At 36.7% G+C, this 18,136-nt stretch overlaps 1 protein-coding gene across 7 annotated transcripts in view; it reads left to right on the forward strand.

The window, feature by feature from the left end:
* CTNND2 (catenin delta 2) overlaps window positions 1-18,136 on the forward strand; it is a 630,944-nt gene that overhangs the window by 463,437 nt on the left and 149,371 nt on the right. For all 7 annotated transcript variants that reach the window (XM_071736667.1, XM_071736669.1, XM_071736668.1 and 4 more), the window contains one exon: window positions 5,129-5,261. In XM_071736667.1, coding sequence (XP_071592768.1) covers window positions 5,129-5,261 — 133 coding nt within the window. The remainder of the gene's footprint in view (window positions 1-5,128; window positions 5,262-18,136) is intronic.

The raw sequence follows: 18,136 nt of genomic DNA on the forward strand, positions 1-18,136 counted from the left end.
GAATAGCTTTTTGGGCTTTATTTATTGAATTTTTAGGAGGAAAGGGAAAAAAGCAAACATAAGAATGAACTTATGCAAGCATAAGTTCAGCAAAAAAGTCTTGTAGGCTGGCATTAGCAATGCTACAATGTACATGAATTAGAAATCTAGGAAGGACTGTCCTTATCTCAGATTGTATTGTCTTTGATTACCACCTCATATATGAAAACCTCTCCTTGACCAGTCTGAGACTGTCTCACATATACATACACTTATTAAGACAAGCAGACACATACAGACCATTCTGCTTTAAACATAGAGTTTTGTAATAAATATATCTAAAAACAGTGGATTCTGTTTCTTTGATAAATACTTGGTGGTAGTTCAATTTTTTGTCAGGCATATGTTAGTTTTATAGGAGGTGTATTCACAGTGCTGCCTTTGGGGAATGCTGCTGGGATGGGAATGTGCTGGGTGTCAGTGCCAACTTCTTGGTCAGATATGAATGTTTTGCTGTAATAATATAAATCCAAAATAAGAACCCAAGCTCTCATGAGAGTCACTGTGACCAATGGATGGGGAGTAGACAAGAGCCACCACACCTGCTTCTGCAATACTGTGTTAAAGTGATCTGTATCCTTAGTTACCAACTGAAGAGCTATGCTTTTAAAACACATTTTGTAGCCTTTTTTAAATTCAAGTGCAGCAACAGATACAACAAATTTTGGTTTTGCCTTTCTGCGTTAAGCAGTAGTAGAAGAAAATTCTGGCATAATTCAAGTAAGTACTCATATGCAGTACATACCTTGCATTCAGGAACACCTTTAAGTGATCCCACATAGCTAGTGCATTTAGCTGTGTTACTAGCAATCAAGTCTGCATGCCTTTCACTTTCTTACATGTGTAAGTGATATGGCAGGAACAAGAATTGGTTTTGAGTCCGTACCTGCTGTACCTGCTGTACCCAAGTCAGCCTGGATTTCTTGGTGCTTCTTCTGCTGAGTTTCAGAGTTGTGTCTCATGTCTGTTTGCTTAATGATTCCCTTCAATTTCTCACAAATAAAAAGTAGTCTATTGTGATGGTCTAGGTGTACTCATGGCCAGCTTACAAATGTCTCAGTGTTCCCCTTTGGATTCTCTTCCATTCCAGGAACAGTAGTAGACTGCTGTAATCCATGGAACACCTATCTTAGTCACCACTTCAAGCTAAAATCCTCTGTAGGATTCAATATTAGATCAGTCCTACATTTCTACAGCACAGTTCCCATCAAAGAAAGAAGATAAAGCACCTTGGCGTTCTTTGGTCAGTCTTCTCAGATGAGGGCATTTCCTAGAGATAATGCACTTTTACAACCTACTGAAATGTTTGGAGTGCACATGTGAAGTTCTTGCACATCTGGGATTCTCTTTTGGCAAAACCCACACCACAAGAAGCCTCTTTCTGACCTGAACAGCTTAGTGTTGGTGTTCCAAGGGAAATGTAGGTAATAGTGGAGGATCTTGAATGTAAAGGCGGTAGCTTACTCTTTGTATTTGGATCAACCACACAGATACTTTGTTAACATTCACACCTCCTGATTTGCTCGATCCTCTGGACTTGTTTCACTATCTATGTGGATTGCCTCACTCAGATTTCATAAGCATGGGAACATTAATAAAGGACACAGCCTTAGCTAGAGTTTGCTTAGGATATTCACCACAGTTACAAATTTTGCTTTATTCTGCTTTACAGTTTTACATGGAATAGGCTCCTTCTATGTTGACACATTAACTAATTTTCATCTGGCACAATATCAGATGATCCACAGAGATGGGGGTAGATTTGATTCTCATTATCCTTCTTCCTTCCTTTAACCCGAGTCTCATATTCATTAAGCAGTTACCCTACTATTGCTTTTTTTTGCTAAGGAGTAGAAGATATTTCAATTAACTTTCAAAGGTGCAGCCCAGGTTATTCCAGCTCTTGACTTGCAACATGTACCTCTAAGCTTTGTACCTTTGTCTTCAAGAAGATCCAATCCTATCCACTTCTCAGGATCTTTGCCAAGTGACTACATTAGGTAGCCTTCCTAACTTTTTGTAATTCAGCCAAATTTAAAAAAATATAAATCAATTTTTTTTTCAAGTAAATAGTGATTGAGCCTCAAGCTTGGTGTTCTTAAATAAATTTTTAAATTTATCTCTCCAGCTCACTCTTTTCCCCACCTATAAGAGACTTGTATAAAACAAATGAAAAAGTTAAGCTCCTGGAAAGCAGTCCTTCTTGCCCTGAAGGCTGCTAAAATTACTTCAATTATTCAAGCAGCCTTAACCGTTGACAGAAGTTTTTGTTTGTTTTATACATTTTCATTTAGAAACTACTAAAAATATAATCATCTTAGAGACCATCTGCTTGAAATGACAATGCATACTGGAGCTAAGTTTCTAAACTTTTTTCCTTGCTTAGTTCATTTTCTCTTCTAAAACCGATTACATGACAAACTGTGCTCAGTGCTAAGGATTTATTTTCTAAATTAATTTTCTACTTACGTCCAATGTGCACACAGCCGTTTCCAGCAAGTATCCAACATCACTTACTTGCTAACTTTTCCTTTGGGAGATCAGAGGGAAAAAGTAGGCACAGCCTTGTTTTCTTATGTCAGACTGCAGATTCATCAGAAAAATTACTGTACTTTTGATGAAGGGACTTCTTTTTGTCCTCTTATTGCCGCTTCTGTCCTGGATTCCAAGACAAGAGGAAGAAGAACCTGAGCTGACTGTCAGGCTCTGTGGTGTAATACTGCACATAAAATGCTTTTTTGTTTGATTTTTGTTCACATAATTGGGAGAGAATTTGGTGATAGGAGTTCCAACACCTTGAGGTATAGTTAATTCGTGTAGAACATCTCAGTTCCCCTAGCTGTCTTCTCATACAGGCTGTTTTCTCCTGGTGTTTTGTATCTTCTCCAAAGTACCAACACCTGCACTTGGCATCGAAGATTGAGAATGAGAATAATTAGAAGTGGAAGTAGGATAATAAATTTGTCCTCAGTGAGGTTTGTGGGGTTTGGTTTTTTATTTTCAAAATATTTCTGGAAGGTGTCTTTGGTTGGCTGAGTGCCATTTCTGCAGGAGGTAGGTCTGATGTGTTGGATCTGTTAACAAGTGGCAGGATGGGTAACAGTAAGAAAGCAGATACCAGAAGAAATGGGTGTGTCAAATAATGTTTCTCTCACCTCTGTCCTTTTATGATTTGTTTATGGTTTGTACTACCCATTCTTAAATAAGTGCTGTAACCAAAGAATCCTGTGCTTTTCACTTGCTAACAGTCATATCAAGCTGGTATAGGCAGAAAATGTGGTTGTTGCCATCTTCAGATGCTGAAGTTTCTACCCTTCTGTGATACCTTTTACAGCGTTTTCTGACTTTTCAAAATGTCAATTCACTGTTAAGATCTTTGCTGACATACGCAAAAGGTCTACCTTAGAAAACTCTCAACAGTCTGTATCATCTAACGATTTATTGGTATAATCTATATGTGATTTATTATTACATCTTTGTGGTTTCTTTTTATTAAACACTTAATGTGAAGTTTGATATTCATGAGTTAACATCTGTTTTCTCAGAAGATAAATAGCTGGTGAAACTCTGAGTGTATTTTTTTACATCTCCTATTTATATTCTGGATCTTCGTAATGATAAAACTGTAATGACAACTCTCAATCTGGCAAACATCCTGAATGAGAGGAGAGCAGACAATCTCTCTTTTTAGGTAGTAATTCATTATTATTGTAAAAGAAGTCTTTTTTCAATGAAATGTCTTGGAGAACTGTCGTACTTAAAGTAGGAGATGCCTGATTTTACTGGAAACAGATTTCAGAGACACTCAAACACAAGTAAATCTCCCCAGTAACATACACTCAGTCTAAGTGCAGCACAATACCAGTAATTTAGGCAGGAAACTAATGATAAGGAGTATTTTTTTAAATATTATAGCTGGACTCTGCAACAGCTCTTCTGTTTTTCCCAGGTGGTCGTGATCACAATAACTGCAACAGACAACCTTCAAAAATTTTCACAAGTCATCTCTTCCCCCCTAATTTCTTTCTACTACCTTGTACGTGTAGTTTTAGATGGAAAATGGTGAAAATATTTATATGGCACAATAAATTAGTTCTTAGGGGAAAAGCATGTGAAAATTAAGTATCTCACTCATAGTGGTTGTGTGCACCTCTGACTCTTGGAACATGAAGTCCAAAGCCACGTTCATGATTGATTTTATCCTTATAAACAGAGGTGGAAAATTTACCTGCAGTGACAGATTGATTTTAAGTTCAGTTATGGAAGCTGCAGAATAGCTGCTGGGACTTGTTCAACACACATGAATTAAATTGTTTCATTTGATATTAATGTTGTTTTATGCTTTGTAGGATTAAAGAAAGGTGCAAAGACTAAGTTTTTGTATTTGCCTGGGTGCTTAAGATAAAGTAGTATGAATGAAGATTTTAAAGTAATTGGATGTCTAAGTGTGTATTATATAATTCTAAAATTACAGAATCACAAAATGGCTGAGGTTGGAAGGGAGCTCTGGAGATCAGCTGCTCCAATCCCCTGTTCATGCAGGGCAAGAACTGTATGATAGTTTTACATTGAGCATTGACTGGATCTGGAAAAAAATCTAAAACACAAAATAAGTCATTGCTTTCTGTGTAGGGTAATATTTTACTTCTATGAAGTAAAGATTGCAATAAGCAAAAAGGATTTCTTTACAAACTGGCATTTCATAGCAAACCATTTGTGGATCTGATTCTAGCCTCCATACTTAAATTTTAATAGAAAAAGAGTAATGTGGTGAGCATGTATCTTATTTCTTTTCTTATGTGAAGATTTCATGTGGCCGTTTTGATTTATGATACATTAGCAGCTAGAGACCTAATTTATAAAGTTATTTACACTAGTTATATTTTATATAACCTTTTTTTTTTTTCAGAGAAGTAAATTCTAAAATGAAAAATCAATTCATATTTGATTTAATGTTTGCTTTGAAAATAATGGGGGGAAAAAATCAAGATTTTGCCTATGTCTGCCTTCATTGTTGGCCAAACCATTGCCACATTTATCCACTAATAGCAGAATTTGTAATGAATCTTTCTTGTTGATTTTCACACAGAGAGTTCGGATGGCGAGATCCAGAGCTTCCAGAAGTTATACAGATGTTACAGCATCAGTTTCCCTCAGTACAGTCTAATGCTGCAGCCTACTTACAACATCTCTGTTTTGGAGACAATAAAATAAAAGCAGAGGTAAGATTCATAAATCCTTTTTTTCAGCAGTGATGCTGTCTTCCGTTTATCATCACCAAGTATTTGTATGTACTTTAAAAAATAATTACAAGAGAAACTATGTATATATAATGTCTGGACCCATTTTTCTAAAGGTTTCACATAAGTCATTTGTTTCTCTCAGAGAGAGTAAAAATGCATGAAAATTGTTGTCATGCTTTTTTTTGTTTGCTTCTGAATACTTTTATTCTTATAAACCATTTAAACACTGAATCAGCGATGAGGAGCTAGTGACATAGTCTCAATATCACTGAAGTGTGTGGGCTTTTCCTTAGAATTATCAGAGAGAGATATTTGGACTCTAAATACAAACATAAGATGAAAATTAAGCAAAAGGATTCTGAATCAAAGCCTGCTTCAATGTATAATTGTGTGAATGGAGTTTTAATTTCACAGGGTTTGCAGCTTGAACTGTGATTGTTGGTCTGTGATCTTGAAATTCAGTGCAGATTTTATCTAAAAGGGAATTCAAACAGCAATGTAGACTTTATTCTGTACCTGTAGCTGATTGGTAGTTCTTGCTTGCTTGTTCCTTGTGCTTGTAATCAGTTTAGCTTTTTGGCATGAGTTGAAACAGAAGGCAGGCAGCTCAGAAAGTTCAGAAAAACACACTGGAGTCAATTAAAATTCAATGAGTGAAGCTGTTACCGGCCCCAGCTGTCTCCCCTTGCCCTGTCAGAGAGGCTGCTAATCAGTGGCACGTGGTATGCCCATAAATTTGTGCCTGTACTGGTGTCTTTCAGCCTGGCATGTAAAGGTAAACTGAGACTGAGATCTCCTGCTGAGTATTTGTCAGAACTGTGTGGTGATGCTGCCTTGCTCGTAGTTTAGTATCCTCACCCTTAGCACGTAACACTCTGTGGGTCTGTCCAGCTAGAGCAAGTTTTCCTTTTAAGCTTTTTCATAGTGAGCAAATTCCCGAGTTAGGAAGTAGGTATATGTTCTGCTGGCCCTGGCAAAACTGCACTGGTTGGGTATATCACCTCATACACCTTAGAAATAATAATAACATATTTACATGAATGTTTAAATTAAGAGTATTTGTGCACTGGAAAAGAGAGCTGATATTGCAGATATTGCTGAAAATTTTAACTGCACTCTTTCCTCATACTCTTTTCTCAACCTTATTCACAAATTGGTTTTTCAGTAAAAGAATTGATTGACCCTTGTGGGTCAAGGGTTGGACTTGATGATCTCTGAGGTCCCTTCCAACCCAGCTAATTCTATGATTCTATGATATCTGAGAAAGGCAGTTAAATGATAAGAGCAATTTATTCGTTGTACAATCTGTGCTTCCTCCCGTTAGCCCTAGATTGAGAGCCTTTGGGTAGCTATAATATTTGAGGGAAGAAGAAGGTTTGATTTTCATTCCTAACTATTTAGGGAAGAAGACTGAGTATTGTTGATCTAACCTATCCTACTTGGACATTGTAAGCCTTTGTAAGCTTCTGGCTCACAAGTTGGGAGGGTGAAGGGAAGCGTGTAAAACAGCAGAGCACTCAGCAGTTCTCTAAGCTTTTTCTCTGAAGAAGGTTAACATAAAATGAAGATTTCCCCCCTTCATTTTTTTATTGTTCAAGGTTTTGACATATTTCTCACTCCATGAAATATAACTATCTTTGGAAAGAAGCCAAAATACAAGTTTTGGTTTTTTTTAATATGCTAAGAATATGCTGTTGAACTTCTGGTACTGTGGCATTCTAACATGACAAAAAATTGGTGTGTTGCCTACTTTTCTAATGGTTTGCGAAGCTTTTTTAAACTAAAGCATGGAATGTTCACAAACAATCTGTTTCTTTCTACCTACAGTATATAATGGTAAGTACTTTTGTGCTTAGGCCATGATTCAGCAGAACACTTAATTTCTGTGTTTGTCTGTTGGATTCCTCAGTAGTGTACATAGGGTCTCTTTGAGCTGTCCACTGAGTAAGAATTCCTTCAGGAGCATTTTGTGCGAGGAGTTTAAGATCCTGCTGATAAGGAGATATCACAGCAGATATCACAGATTCTTACAAGGCTCATGTCCAGCCAGAGGAACTTAAGTGTTGCTGTTAAACCTACCTGAGATGACTTACGTGCCAACTCTTAAGGATGCGTTAAACTATTACTTGAACCAAGACCTGAATAATAGGAACTGATATCAAAATGCACTCCAGTACAGTGTATTTGTATTGCAGTTATCTGTTGTGGCCAGTTCTCCTCTGTCTGAGAACAACCAACATTTGATTCCTTCTTTATGGAAAGGAGGGTACTAGTTTTGTCACTTGTGGTCCCAGGGAAACACAGCAGCTTGAACACAAGGTTCAGGGAGAAGAAGCACCAGGACTCATCATATTTTTTATTTTTCTTGCAACCTTGTGTCAAAATAATAGGTACAAATTTTTGAACTCCAGGTGCAAATCTGGGATTACAAAGCTGAAAAATCCTAGTTCTTTGGAGCACAGAAACCAGTGCTTTTTTACCAAATTCCTGCCTTCAACAAAACAAATTACTTGGATTTAAAAAAAAAACACCAAACCTGTCTTAGTAGTCATTCAAACCCTGGAGAAAGGACAAACACAGAAATGTGTGAGATGAGAAAACTGATGGTATTTCATACACCTGACAGGAACAGAAGAAAAAGCAAATACATTTCACTAATTAATTTGTTAAATGCTAATGCGTAACATGCACTTGAACATATATAAACACAGAATGAATAATATTATGCCACTTTTTTTTTGTTTGTTTTGTTTTTTTTTAAATTTACTGATTGCATTGAATTAGAAATGTAATGCAATTGTTAAAGATTCAGCTCTGGGAGTTGAGACCAAAAAAACCCAAAACAGTTCATTTACCTGTATCACTACTGAGCATGAAATTGTCACGCTTGAATTAATAAGAATTCTGAAATTCAGAATCTCAGAATACTCTAGCAATCTGTTATATAAATTATTCGTCCACTGCTGTTACCGAAGAATGCAATTAAAGGGCAAGAGGAAGGAGGGAAGAAGTTTTGATCAGTTATTTGAAGGCAAGTGAAAAGTTTATCAGGCAGAAGAGCACAAGAAGGCCCTTTCAAATGGCATTTTCTCCTTAGGAGAGGGCTCTTACACCAACAATGGTGAGATTGTGAGCAGGGCCAGAGGAGCTGGTCCTGGCTGCCAAGAAGGAACAGGCAGGGGATGTAAGAAAAGAGAAGCATTTTAAAATACTCAGCAGAGAGCATTTCTTTAAAAGAGCACTTTCTATTAACACAGGATTCATTCTTCCACAGCAATTTTTCTTCCTATAATGACAGCTTACTCCTTTGTATGAGGTCACCATATGAAAGAATTGAATTGTGCAGCTTCACACGCCAACACCATTTTGCTCTCATGGATAATGGCATCCTGCCATCAGCTGCAAAGGTGTAACAGGTCACTTGGGGTTTTTGGCACCAGTGACTCCTTCCTGCAAACTAGGGAATTCTTTTTGCCATCAAAGCCATAGCATATGAGGTTCTTATCTCAGGAAAATCCTGCAAAGATGCCAAATAAAAGAACAGTAACTATTGAACTGTCCTGCCTGAAGCCTTCCTTTGCATCCATAATAAGCCTCGCTGGATCGGACAGCTTCCTCTTTGTCTTGGAGAACATTCCCATGTACTCACTCACTTAACAGTCTTGGAAGAAAAGTATCAGTCCAGACATTAGTGCAAGGTGTTTTAAAAAAAATTAGTGATTGCACACTGAAAGCAATTCTTTTCCAAACTTGCTCAAAACCATCATTCACATAGATTTTGTCATTAATCTTACAAGTTTTCCTGTATCTTTTGTGAGTTACTCATAATGTGTCCATAACCCTTTCAACACAATACCACTGCTCTTTCATGTGTCAGGGAGTGGGCAAAACTACACTAACCTCTTGTTTAGCTTGGTTTTTTTTTATATTTATGTCACTCTCTATTATTATTAGTGATAGCTTGTGTAATATACAGCTTTCATTCCCATCCTATCATTCTTTTAAGCATGTGATAGTCCATCTGATAGAAATGAAATATCAACATAAACCATGTAAGAAAAAAGATTTCATCATACAATGTAAATCATTGTCATCATCTTTCAGGATATTTTTTTTTCTCTCCTGTATCTCTTTTTTCATCTATAATTAACATAATTGCAGTGTTGTAGTAATTTTTTTTTTCATCCACGGTAATACTAGATCCATGAAGCTCAAGGTTACACACCTGTTTCTTGCATTGCTTTGTCCTAAGGAATACTTAAACTTAGCATGAGGTGATGGACAGTCTATGATGTGGCTTTTAGGTCTAGTGACTAATGCTGAGAGAATTCTGCATAACATTGAAGGATCCATAAGCTGAGGCGCATTCAGCCTTGAACAATATCTTGGTTTTGTTCCTTCAAGGTTATGCAAGGTTCCCCACTGTTTTCATTAGGCTTCCCAGACAAAATGTCTTCCTCTGTGTTTGAAGAAGAATCATAGTTTTGAACTAACCTTCCCATAACATTACTTTTCTCACATTTTTCCTCTAAGATCACTTGTGTTTAAGGCCAGAATTTGGCTCATCTGGTGATGATACTGTCAATTTTCTATTACAAACATAATGTAAACTCCTTTAATCTCTGCAAGATAATATAGACATGAAATTTAATTTAAAAAAGAGAAGTATCTCATAGGTGCTACAGAAAAGTAGTAAAAATTGCAGAGAGACTCTAAAACATTTGTTGAGAGTGCCTTTTAGTGCAGACAATAATTGCATGCTTTTGGAGAAGTATACTTCCCTGTTCAGTTATAAACATTTTATTAGTACTTAGATAACCGTAATTTTCATATGTTAAACATCTGCACAGGTAAAATCTCAGTTTGAGAAGTATTTCCCTAAATGGCTTCACAAGGAATTACCTATTTTAGTTATGATTGTTTATATGAAGGGATGCTTGCCTGCACCTCACTCCCTGAATGAGCACTGATGGTTCCTGCTTTTGCTTACCTATGTTTCAAGTACTGCCTGCAGGACCACTTGTGTCTGTCTCCCCATCACCCTGGGCAGTCATATTCACCCTTGCTAGTAAATGTCAAACAATCCTTTCCAAAGACAAAATCTGTGTAGTTTTTGCTAGTAGAAATTGCTGTAATGAAATAAAGTAGCACTCGGTGGTATGCCCAGAAAGTCTTTATGTAAGAATTTTTTTTTTTAATTTTATAAATCCTTATCAACAGTTATTTTACAGGACTTAACTTTCAGTCTCTTACTGACCTCTAGTCTGTTTTCTAACAAGTCGACAACGTATGCTGTATTGTTTTGGGGATTTTTAACTTTCAGTCATTCATATACAAAATGCTATTATATTTTTAAATTTTTTACTCTAAAAATATTTTGGAAATGACCCTTTGATTTCTCTTTTGTAAATTGTCTTGGTTTTCATTATTGAAATAGTTTTTCCATCCAGATGTTCTACTCCTTGCACCTTGTCAGTCAAGGAAATGTTTTTACATTAACAAGGAAAGTTAGGTGTAACTCCATGCACACCATCAACTGCACCACGACCATCAGGTGCACCGCAGTCTTACTCATCACAGTAAGAAAAAGTACACAAATAGCTTTATGATTACTTCTTATACCATTGCATTCAAAATTTTTATTCTTCAGCATGAGGAATGACACTTTTCATTCCTCTGTAGGGAGGAATGAATCTTTTTAACTTTGTTTTCACAAAGAGCTTCAAACTGGTGGCATTTCAAGAATGCTTTGATGAGTGCAACTGACCTGTAATTATCAGAGTGAGATTTGTTCAACTGGGGGGATGATAATAATTACAAAACCAAACTCTGTCAAAACCAGTTAATTTTGTTAATCTCAGTATCTAGCTTTCTCTAGCATACCTGTGGTTCAAATCCACTCTATCCATGCTGAAGCACCAAAAATTGTATGTTTGTGTTTCATTGTAGCCAGAGAGAGGAGAGAAAGATGAGGTAAATATGTGAAGATCTCATAAATTATGAACAGATGAGGTACAAGCTGTATACCCGAATATGCCTGAAATAAAATGGGTTTATACTGAAAGTACTTGACTACATTTCAATCCGTAGGTCCATTTTTAGCCCTGAATGACCATGGGCTCTCCAATAAAAAGGGGATGATAATTTTATTATTCTACTTTGATTATTTCCTTTTATTCTTCTCAAGGGTAACAACAACCTGTCAATATGAATACCTGTATGGTTTCAGGTTGAAAATGTTTGTGAGGGCTGTCCTTCCTTGCTTTCATTCTGGGTGCTTTTAAATATACCCAAATGGTGCCAAAAGTGGTTAATGCTCTTTGACATGGATGTCCCTGAGAGCAGATGTGTGCCCTGACTGAGCAATGACTGTGGGAAAAGATTGCCCAGGTCCCCTATTGTAGTGTTCTTGGGTACTTCTTTTTTCATCAGCAGCTGCTTCAGGAGCTGGGAGGTTGCCTGAGTGAGACAGGGAGGGTTCACGCCACACAACACTGGTTACAGGCTCTCTTGTGGTGTCCTAAATCACTGCTTTCTCCCATATCCCGGGCTGAGGGTGGAGGATGCAATGCTGTGTCCCAGTGGTCTTTCTGTCTCCAGTTTGCCTGGCATTGTGCATCTTGTGGCATTACTGCAGTCACATCAATCTGAAGTGGAATATAGGAGCCAAAGACATCTTTTCGTCTGTCCTATTGGAAGATTCATACAACACAAACCTGGAACAGATGAAGAATGGATGTATTTTGTTAGATTCATAGAAACAAATCCTTTTTTCCCACAATCAAGATATCATTTCCATAGCCTCTCAGCTTCTTTCCGTAGATTTTTTTCAAAGAAACCTTTGTGTTCTTCACTGTTTTTTTTCTTTGTTTTTTTTTTCCTTTTTCTTTTTTTTTTTTTTAAAATCACCTCCACTTGATGCCAGCTTCAGACATCTGTAACCACTCAATATCTCCCTATTCCCTTCCATTTTGTTTATTCCAACAGTCAGTAGCTTGAAATGTATTTCAGTGTTAGGGCAGGCAGAACTAAATGGTCTGTTTCTCCTGAGTAAAACAACGATTTCTGCACTTTAAGCCCTTTCTTATTGATAGATATGCAAGAAGAGTATATTTGATAGCATTTCAGTAACTACAGTGCTAGTTTGAAGTGTCCAGTATGTCTGCTTTGGATGTCCCTTTATACTATCTCCATATTCAGTTGGCAATTGCCTGAATCAGTTGAGCAATAACTCATTGCCTATAATACAAGCCTGTGGCTATGCATTTTCCCTCTTTAATATTCACTAAAATAGATGAGATAGAAATGGTTGCATAGGTACTGACACAGCAGTCTGTGTTAAAACTGTTAAGAACACTTAGTCTCTTAATGGTCTTCAAACATTATTATTTAGAATGATGCTAATAAAACCCACGCTCTAGGCTTTCATTCACTAGTATTAATCTATTGTAATTCTGTTTCTCTCAAATGCAGTGTCCAACACTGAGTTACTAAACAATATTTATCAGGACACAGTCTGTTTTTTTCTTGCTTATATGGTGCCTTCACTAATAAATTCTATAAACAAGGTGAACTGTAAAATCATAGGCCTTTTTACTTTTTTTTTTTTTAAGAAAAAGACCCCAACATAAACGCCCACCTTCTATCAGAGAATTAAATTTTAAACTGTAATTTTTGCTTTCAAAAGCATTTCTGAGTGCATTTCTCTGTCATTTTCACAATCCATGTCTTTTTATGACATTTATATCTTCTGATTATAAAGTGTGTGTTGTTGTTTGTGCGCAGTCTTTACATTTATTAAAACTTGAGTGTTAATGAGTGTCACCAAGTGATGTGCTCTGTTCCCACAATCTGTGCATTCTGTAGGAAGGAGCTGCATTTTACACTGTGGGATTCCTCTGGGTAATTTAACCGTGGTTATTCTTGATTTCATCATCAGGATTCTGTGTCTGATTCATAATAATGATTTACTATGCACGTGGCATATATTTCACTTCATGTGAGAGTAGGAAAATACTACCATCGTTCAATAAGTGAATTAGTGATAAGTCCCACTGAGATAGTATTCTGTTAAAAGGAAATTTGAGAGTCATGATATTAACTGAAAACTGCACAAGAAAGTACTGGCACATTGTGAGGGCCATTTCTTGTCTTCTCCTCCTCTGCTCTGCTAAGGATCTTGATTAGTGCTTTGAGTTTCATTCACATTTCAAATGTACTCCTGTTGAAAAATAGTCTCAACTGGGAATAAAGAATCAGTCCTGTAAAGTGTATTATTTCTTAAACATAAAGGAACATCAGGTTGTGGTTGGTTTTTTGAGCTGGTGGTAGATTAGCAGAAATGAGACAATTTACTTGCTGTTTTCATGTTGTTTCCAGTAATTTTGTAGCATTGCATCATTCTCTCTCACCTCTCAAAGACACTGAATCGATTTAATTTACAAAGTAACTGAAAACATTATTAGTTTACAAGTGGTGGGCTTAATGTTGAGAATATGTATCAGTAATTTTACCCCACACACTACATTACAGTGTTTTCATGTTCCTCTCTAGAGAATAACAAAATGGACAGGTTTGCCCACTCTTTCCAGAAGTTCTTTTTAAGATACATTTTTCTATGATACTAATAAATGCACAGCACCAATTACTTAGAGCCAAAACGAGCCAAAATATTTGGTTTTAATTATTAAGCAGTTATCCATGCTTCATATGGATAAATGCAGCTTCACTGTTGTTATCCAGACTCTATTCCTGTTTATATACTACATTGCAAACCACTACCTGTGTCTGCAAACACACTTGGAATACTGAGTTTGACCTCTGTTTTGCTGCTGTTTTGGGGCCTGACACTGGTGTTCTTGTGGGCTGAAGGGAGTGAGTAAGATCTTGAGCAAAGCGTTGTCTAGAACTCTTATTTATGTGGGTTTAGCAGTCCCACAGTGTCTGTCTTGCAGGGGATGGGTGTACTGGCTAGAGGTTGCTTTTTCAGGTCTGGAAAGCCAGAGTTCACCTCTGAATAAGTAAGCAAGGAGAAGAGAATTTTAGGCAATAAATTCAATTAGCCAGAAAATTTGGATGTGAACATCTGGTGATAATACTCTTCATGGAGTTAGGAGGAGAGAAAAAAGAAATCAGCATTATGTGCCCAAGATGAATGCCTTCCTGCTGCTTTCTGTGGCATGCAGCAGATGCAGTATGAGCACTGCACTGTGTGCAGTGAATCACTCTCCATTGGTCTGAGGAAAAAATGTCCTGGTTGTATTAGAGCATTTGCAAAAGTGGTATCTTTTCTATTTGAAAATCTTAGGTGGTAGAGAAAGAAAGGTAATGCACACTGAAAAACAGGGGTGTTTGACATAATTAATAAGCAAGCCATGGTAAGACTTAGCACACTATATACAGAAATAAAATAACAGAGGTTGATACCAATATCTGTAATGTGATGGTTTCTCAACATACCTGCACTAAAAAGGTTGACAGCAAATTTTTTTCAATAAGGTGAATTATAGTAGTGAAAAGAAGGCCATGCCAGTGAAACATCTAAGGTAAAGACCATCAGCTGATCTTCAAAGTGTTTCAGAAATACAGAGATGGCTGTTACTAAACTACTGAGAATGGTTGTGGTAGAAGGAATAAGTCTGTAGAGGGATACAGATATCTGAGGTTCCAAAATTAAAATTCCTACCTATCTTTCCACCCACTGTAGAAAAATATTTCAAGTCCCTTGAACCAGAGTCCTTGATGTAATCTCAGTCTCAGTTTGTAGCAATGCTGCTGATGTAGCAACATATCAATGTTGCTTCACACACAGAAGTATTACAGGGCTTCAGGTGAGGGTTTTGTTTTGGGGTTTGGTTTTGTTTTTTTTTTTGCAACTGTGACTTTCTATTTCCTGTGTCCAAAAGCTACTGAAAAATTACTGGAACTCAGAAGCTTTATGGAGCAGTAAGCAGATTTAGTCCATTGGCAGTAAGGTGGCACGATTTTTGATGCTGATTTTGCTTGTTCCTCATCTCTGTGTACTTTTTCTGTATTCTGGTGATTGAAAAAGAGAGGTCTTGAGTTAAGCTGGACAGGTTTTCTAAAGTGTCTTCTGTAGCTTACTGGCAGTTCAACAAGCAAATGGAAGGTTATGGAAGGTTATGTGTTAGTAGAGCAATAGAGGCCAAAATGGAACATTGGGGCCTTCTGCAAATCTGTGCTAACATAAGTCCTGGATACTGTGTGAAGGTCTGGTCCTCCTCTCTTTGAAAGAGGACAGGAGATTTGAAAAAAAACAAAAAAACAAAAAAAACCCAGAAGGAAATTGTGGATTTTAGAAGGCAGTGAGAACCAGAGGTAGACAAAGGGGGAAAAATATTCAAACCAGTGTAAGTATATGTACATGTATATGCACACACTGTAGTATATATTTGTGTGTGTAATTTTGCTTCTTGAACTATGGCTGTTACAAAGCACATCAGAACTGAGGCAGATTTACTTGTGCTTATTTATACTCCATTTCTAATACTCATGTGAATGGCGAAATGGGGACAAGATTCTGCAGCGCTGCTTTGACTGAAACTCTTAAATTACAGGTTCTAGTTGTAGTTGTGCCACAGGCTACCTTTCTGACTTTAGGAAAATAATTTAATTTTATATTCCTGAGTTTGTATTAGCAAGAGTTCCTATGAAAGAGAAATATTGTGTGAATGCATTCATTAGCTTTTGTGCCAGCAGCTGTCCCCCCAAATGCTTCAGCTTTTATACAGAAAATTCTCCTGTGACAGAAATTCTTCGGAGGATAATACTTAAGTTATAAGGAGAGAATACCTCTTGTTAAAGTTACAGCAGAGAGTGTCATGGGAGCAGGAATGTCATCAGGTGGCAGTGTGATGCTTGATCTAATAAATTGTAAAGGTATTTTTAATTTGAGAAGTAGTATGTTTATTTTGTGAGGCAAAATACCAGAGATAGCTATTGCAAGTCCCAGAAAATTATTTCTTTTGATTACCAGTTAGGGCCAAATCATTAGAATTGTTCATCTTCAATGACTGAAAAAAAATAATTTTCTGTGCTCTTACTGGTGATTGCCTTATTCCAAGATTTTATTTGTGTTCCCATTGACTAAATCCCAGTAATCATACACTTAACTGAATATGATTAATTGCCCACTTCAGAAATTTTCATCTGAAAATAAGTTGATGTCCTCTGTTACTCTTATAGTATTTGAACTACTGACCTACTGCATTTCTCTAAAAACTTACCTTTCCTTTACATAAAAAAATTGATGAATTTTCTGTATCTGGTTTACTTTACCAGAAATTTGGTTATAGGGATACCAGGGTGTTCTTAAGTGAAGTATGTGTATGTTGATTTTTTTTACCTCAATAATAAATGTAGTCTTTCATTCTCAAATAGATGACTTAATTCTTTTTAAATACCAGGAAGTAAGTGATCCAAACCCTTGGCATTAATCATCATTTTTCATTTAACTTCAGACAGGACTAGAACAGCGCTTGAGTAATGTCGATGTCTTTTGCATCCAAAATGAAGGTTCCTGCTACATTATCTATGAAATGCACACTGCTGAACATTCTTCAGTACTGTGCCCTTTTTGACTGTTTCAAAAAGTGAAGACCCTGAATTAAAATCAATTAGTTACAGTGCCTTCTAAAGGCTTTGGCTTGTGTATATTTTTCCTAATTTGTGTGTATTTTTCCTAATTTGGGTGTATTCCTCAGTGTTAGATTATACTCATAGTGATTGATAAGATGAGAATCTTGACTAATGCAGGTCAGTCCTGGTCAGTTCATTTTAGGATATATTGCTTTTAACAAGGGGATTGAAAATTGCTTTTCTGATAACTTCAAAATCAAGCAAGCACTTTAGGTCAGCTCAACACTTGCAGTTAGGAGTGTTATTTGTATGATCCCATTAATGCCTGATGTCCAGATTTCAAATAGGATACTGGTGGCAACCTACAAATGGAATGTTTTGTAAGAGTATTAGGGGACAACTGCTTTAGTGTGGTAAATAACTTACACCTAGTCTGAAATTATTTTGGTAAAAATTAAAATCATCCTAAAGCCTTGATTTATAATAGACACAGCCTTCCTACCAAGCATGAAAAAACAGTGCCAAATACATCAAAGCTTACTGTCTGAGAAAGCAGCACATTTATTCATACCTTTTCATGGCAATTTTAGAATATGATTTTGACTCTCTTCCTGTTCAGAACTTGTTTTCAGGTCTCTTTTAACTCCACACACAGATCCCAGGATCTAAAGAGGTCACTTGACAGACACAGGGCAAAACAAAGGAATAATCTATAACAGAAATAGAGTATCTACTCCCAGAAGAAAAGTTCTGAGTATTGACCCTATGCTTTGTATTCTTGTGTGCTGGCACAGCCATTCCTCTAAACGCCCACTTTATTTCTGTGGACACAGAAAAAAGATCCCCTTCCTTCTCTACTTGCTGCAGTTAAGAACACAGGGAACAATTCTTACTTATTAAAGCAGAACATTCTATATCTAACAGTGGTTGAATGTATTTAAATTATGCCTCTTCACAGCTTTATGTTGCCTTTGTGTCTGATCCAACAAGTCCTTAATGACAGTCCTACAAAACCTTTCTTAAATGGGACCTAAATCCAAAGCCTGATTTAGATTCTTTAAACAAATTAGACTTGGGAGCTAATGCACCAATTTGCATAACATTCCACTCTATTTTAAGCTAAAATTGCTCAGCACTTTTTAAAACTTGTGGGAAATTACTTTGCTAATGAGGCTAAATTATCCTATGATGTTACAGGTAAATTTGTCTGTAATAAATCGTATGTGTGTTTGCAGTGTACGGATCTTGTGTTGTCT

The sequence above is a fragment of the Heliangelus exortis genome, chromosome 2 (assembly GCF_036169615.1).
Source record: "Heliangelus exortis chromosome 2, bHelExo1.hap1, whole genome shotgun sequence".
Classification (NCBI taxonomy): Eukaryota; Metazoa; Chordata; class Aves; order Apodiformes; family Trochilidae; genus Heliangelus; species Heliangelus exortis.